At 34.0% G+C, this 5,252-nt stretch overlaps 1 protein-coding gene across 1 annotated transcript; it reads left to right on the top strand.

Moving 5' to 3' along the window:
* Positions 1-355: 355 nt before the first annotated feature.
* On the top strand, positions 356-4,938 carry LOC131594810 (nucleoid-associated protein At4g30620, chloroplastic-like). Its single transcript, XM_058867017.1, has 7 exons — positions 356-514; positions 592-722; positions 2,064-2,164; positions 2,622-2,661; positions 3,290-3,361; positions 4,385-4,441; positions 4,516-4,938. The coding sequence occupies exons 1-7, from the start codon at positions 415-417 to the stop codon at positions 4,588-4,590; spliced, it is 576 nt and encodes a 191-aa protein (XP_058723000.1). The 5' UTR covers positions 356-414; the 3' UTR covers positions 4,591-4,938.
* Positions 4,939-5,252: the final 314 nt, after the last annotated feature.

The following is a 5,252-nucleotide window of genomic DNA, read 5'->3' as shown; positions in this document are numbered from 1 at the left end:
GATTTTTGAGGTTGAGAGGGTTTGTGAGTTTTGAAATGAAAAATGTGAAGAATGAGAGAGGAGAAGAGTCTGACGCGAATATAACATCAAATGCTTTCGTAGATGCATCTACGAAATTTTCCGTATATACATCTACGAAACAAAACAACTTTAAACAAAAAAAATATTTTCGGAAGTACATCTAAAAAAGCAGTGACACTTTAGACAATTCGCATGATGCATAAAAGACCATAAGGTGTGATAAGATATCCTCATTAAAATTTATTTTTTGATTTATTTAATAATTTAAAAATTAAATTGATTATTAAAAATAAATTAAAGGAAGAAAATACTTAAAAAGAAAAGTGGGTGTTTGTTTACCCTATATCTATCCCCGGCAGGTCGGTTATCGCTGCTCCTTGCCCGTGGAAAGCAATGGCGTCAGTTGTCTCTCTCTCAAACGCAATTGGATTCTGTAGCAGCAAAAACCCCAATACCTTTCCATCAACTTCCCTATCTCTGCGTTCAGAAGGAGGTACTTTACTGTTTATTTTCTCTTCAATTTTGAAATTGAACTTCCTCTTTAGTTTATGAGGGAATTTGAATATGTAGTTGACATGAAGATTCTTTCGCGGCGGCACGGTTGTTCGAAAGATGGACATGGCCGAAGATGTGTTCGAGTGTATGGTTTATTTGGAGGGAAAAAAGATAGTAATGAGAAAAGTGATGATGCACCTTCTAAGGTTAGCGGACGTTGTTTTCTCTTTACTCCATTTTGTGTTTATGTGCTTATGATTACAATTAGTTGAGAAAATCGCTGTTAACGAGTCTATAGTCGAAGGAGGATTTAAATAAGAGGTTGGAGACGAGTCTTAAAAACACTTGTTTTTGCATTAAGTAAACTTAAGACGGAGTATATGGAATGTTTAGAGGTGAAAGTTGGAGACAAGATAATCCAATAATAACAAGAATTAAATATCTTGGGTCCGTAATACAGAGCGAAGGAGAAATAGAAGGTAATGTAAACTATTGAATTCAAACTAAGTGGCTGAAATGGAGAAGGGCTTAAGGAAATTTTATGTGACACAAAAGTACCACTCAAGCTGAAGGAATTCTTTTATTGAACAATGAGAGAAAATGTTAAACGGTTAAGTATCAACAACAAAATAAAGTAGGTGTAGCAAAGATGATGATCTTATGTTATATGTGTGGTAAGATTAGACGAAATAAGATTACAAATGACAATATTAGAGAGAATGTTGGGGTATCACCTATACTTGAAAAGATGGGAGAAAATAGACTTAGGTGGCTTGAGAATGTAGAAAGAAGACATGTAAGTTCTATTGTAAGAAGAGTAGATCAGATGGAGAGGAGTCAAACAACTAGAAGTAGAGGAAGACCCAAAAAAACTATAAGAGAAACTATTAAAAAAAACTCTGAGATCAACAAATTGAATAGAAAAATGGTACAATATTATAGCAGAATTTGATTCATGTAGCCGATAAAATTTAATAGAATAAAGTTTGGTTGTTGTTGACCTACTTCCATTGCAATATCTACCAACTCCTTGTCTTAGATCAAAAAACAAAATTTCTATAAGATCTGAAGAGCCTTGTTTTGAGCAAGCAATTTCATTTCCAAGGGGTACTTTAACCTGCTATGTTTTATAATTTCAAATTCCACTGCCAGTAGTTTATATACTTTTAACAGTTGTTTGTCTTTAGCATACACGAGGACTATGCATAGGAAGTCTATAAATGCTTCAAATTACTCAGTTGCCATGTTAATGGAAAATTTTAGGCTCTTTATTTCCATAAAACTTACTCAAAAGATGGGCATGTCTCAACATTCTTCAAATGGTTATTCAATGAATCCCATGTGTAAATGTTCTGGGTAAAAAATGACAAGTCATATGGCTTTTTTTAGCTGTCAGGTTCAAGGGGTCTTTTACTTTTTGTTAATGGTCAAGATTTACTCATCTCATTCTCACAATATAGAATATACATAATGCTTTTGTGTATTGTTGGTAGGTTTTGTGGATTTTGCCGACTTAGTGTGAAATTAATAATTGGATTTCATTTTAGGCAGGAATTCTTGGAAACATGCAAAACCTCTTTGAGACTGTGAAGAAGGCACAAATGGTTGTCCAAGTTGAAGCAGTGAGGGTGCAGAAAGAACTTGCAGCGTATGTCTGTCTTTTTAAACAATTACAGATTTTCCACTTGTTTTCTCGAGTTATATAATGTTCGGATTTGACTTGTTACAAAAGTATATTTGAGAAGAAATTAAAAAAAAAAAGAAGGAATAGGGAGGAAGCTGACACAGTTGTCACTAACTAACTAACAGAAGGGGGTGAGATGCCATGTTATAAATAGTAATGATTAGGAGTTTGGGGAGTTGTTGAAGAAGTGAATTCTGTTGGGTAGAATTGAGGTGATTTTGAATGTTTGGTAGAATTGAGGTACTTTTGAATCAACCCTAGAACGCAGTACATCATTCGCTCATCATGTCACCTTGACCAGATGCAATTAATAAAATTTTCCCATCTTGATTGATTCTGCAAGTTCTACCATTTCTTTTCTAATACAAGTCTATCGTAAAAGTTTTTCTGAATGAGATATTGGTCTGGTTCTATTATGCAGGGCTGAGTTTGATGGTTACTGTGAGGGTGAGTTAGTAAAGGTACGGCTTTTGCTATGTATATGATTGTGCCTTTGTAATGTTTTTCCCAGCAGAATTAATTGGATAGAGTAAAATGAACGGAGCAGAATTGAGTGGAGCGGAGCGAAATGGAATAAAGATTGCATTCCATTGTTTGGGTATTTCATGACGGAATAGAGAGATTTTGTGATTCCGCCCAAATCGGATGGTATAAAAAATGATGGAAAGTGATGGAATGGGATGGAATGCATTCCATGCGGTTCCGCTCCATTCCATCCGTTTTTAATCAATCCAAACAATGGAATATAAGTTTATACCATTCCGTTCCATTCCATTTCACTCCCTTCCATCAATCTAAACATAGCCTAAAAGTGTATGTTTGGATGGTGGATTTTGAGGGGGAAGGGAGGACTTATTTTTCTTTTCTAAATTAACGAAGATTTAAAATTTTAGATGGTTTTTTTTTCCTTTTTTTTCTACATAAGCATGCCACTATTTAGTTGTACTTTGTATTTAGTGTGAAAATGTTCTTCAACTTGGTTTTTCTATATTTATTTATTCTGCAAATTTGGTGAATTACATTATCACTAGGTAGTATGTTAATTGGTATGCGTGGTTTTGTTTGTCAACTTTTAATTATGATTCTTAGGTAACTCTGACAGGAAACCAGCAACCCTTAAGGACAGAAATTACTGAGGCAGCTATGGAATTGGGATCAGAAGTAAGTAAACAATTAAACTGATACATTATCCTATCAGATTATGCATCAATAGCCCAAACTATTAGATTGAAAGGGACTAGATGTTTAAAATAATAGTAAACACAAATTCACTTACTCAGATAGCAGATACAAATTCTTGATTATGTTTTTTATGTCTTTTCTTTTATTGTTTGATAAAAATGGAAATGAATAATGTTTTGGTTAGGAACTATATACTAATCATAAACAAATGGAGATGAGACATCCAGGCTGAGAAACCACAGGTTGGAATTTTAGTAGGAGAGACCAATTAGAATGTATAACTATGATTTCCAGTCTATCTCATGTGCCAATTGGTTATGGCAGCTCGCTAGCCGGGGGCAAGGAGAGCAAGAGACAGCCTTTAAGAGAAACATGGTCTCCGGATGTGTACTTTCACCGGCCCTTTGAATCGATAGTTTTTCTCTTTTGATAAGCCTTTGAATTGATAGTTAATTTGCCTAGATCACTAAGATTTGAGAGTGAACATTGAATGTAATAGAAATCTTGAAAAGTTTTTTCTCTCTTAAAACTCGATAGAAATCTGGAAGTTGCTGAATATTATCAATCTTAAAGGCTTAAGCTTGGGAAATAGGTTGAAAATTCTTCTGGGAAAATAGATTGAAAATTCTTGAGACTTCAGTGGGAAACAGAAACCGGGGACCCATAAAGTCCATATACATCAACTTACGACCCTTCTAAGTGTAGAGTAAGTTAGTCATTTCTTCTTCCGCTGCACCCTCTAATCTCCACAAATTATTGAAGTATCTAAGCATCAGTGAGGTTTCAGTTTAGTCTCACTGACACAGATCCATATTTGTATTACATGTTTAAATAAAATTAACCTTGCTCATAATTAATAGTGTTATTATGATATATAATTAATCCGAAACTTAATTATGATGGATTGAGGGTATTGAGTATGTTCGAGAACTAGGGATACATTGTGGATTATGATCTTGAATGCTCAGCCAGAGTATTTATTGTAAAATACATGTGTTGCAGAAACTTTCGCTTTTAATCACTGAAGCATACAAGGAAGCACACCAGAAGAGTGTCCAGGTAAACACATCTATAAAATTTCATTTGCTTTTATGGTAATTGAATTGAAAACATGGTTATTGTTTTGTTATTAGGCCATGAAGGAAAGGATGAATGATCTTGCACAGAGCTTAGGAATGCCACCTGGGCTTGGGGAAGGATTGAAATGATGATATTCTTAACGGAGATTGTAACGACTCGGGGCCTAATTTTTGCATGCAAAATATACTAGATGGACAGGCTTATATTCTTAATTTATTTTCCATCGATATTTTTAAGCCAGGAGTTATTTGCAATTGTGAAGGATCCTCTTTTCTCACCTGTTTCTAGTCCTTTTTAATTGGAAGAATGTTATGAAATGGAACTGAATGGTATGTGTAACAAGGGTTTATTGTTTGGTAGAGTTGCACCAGAATACCTTTTTGTATAGGGTTTCTAGATTTACATTGATGTTAGAGGTTGATATGTGGGGGATTAGGGAAATGTTTTTTTAATGAAAGACTTGGATGAAGCTTATATATTGGGAATAAAGATCTATATAGATATATCACAAAAATTGTAGGTGTAAGTTAAGAGTACATACTTAGACAAAGTGATGAAACACTTTAATATAACTTTAATATATATGATTTTAAGAAAGAATTCACAGCTATACATGACTTATGTCAATTAAAAACACAGTTCTCTTCAGCTAAGGAGGAAAGAGATCTCACATGAATAAGATCTCATATATCACGTATGTGTACTCAAAGAAATGTCTCATTTGTTTTAAAAGCAACAAGTAGGTAGAGATGTCTCATTTGTTTTAAATACAACAAGTAGGTACTAGTCT

Source organism: Vicia villosa, linkage group LG4, assembly GCF_029867415.1.
Source record: "Vicia villosa cultivar HV-30 ecotype Madison, WI linkage group LG4, Vvil1.0, whole genome shotgun sequence".
NCBI classification, from domain to species: Eukaryota; Viridiplantae; Streptophyta; class Magnoliopsida; order Fabales; family Fabaceae; genus Vicia; species Vicia villosa.
This window is presented reverse-complemented; position numbering and strand designations above follow the sequence as displayed.

Bases quoted from the DNA above. Each gene is read 5' to 3' on its own strand.
- LOC131594810 (XM_058867017.1), top strand. From the start codon at position 415: ATGGCGTCAGTTGTCTCTCTCTCAAACGCAATTGGATTCTGTAGCAGC. The intron at 2,662-3,289 runs GTACGGCTTTTG...TATGATTCTTAG, and splicing joins GTGAGGGTGAGTTAGTAAAG to GTAACTCTGACAGGAAACCA. The intron at 3,362-4,384 runs GTAAGTAAACAA...CATGTGTTGCAG, and splicing joins CTATGGAATTGGGATCAGAA to AAACTTTCGCTTTTAATCAC.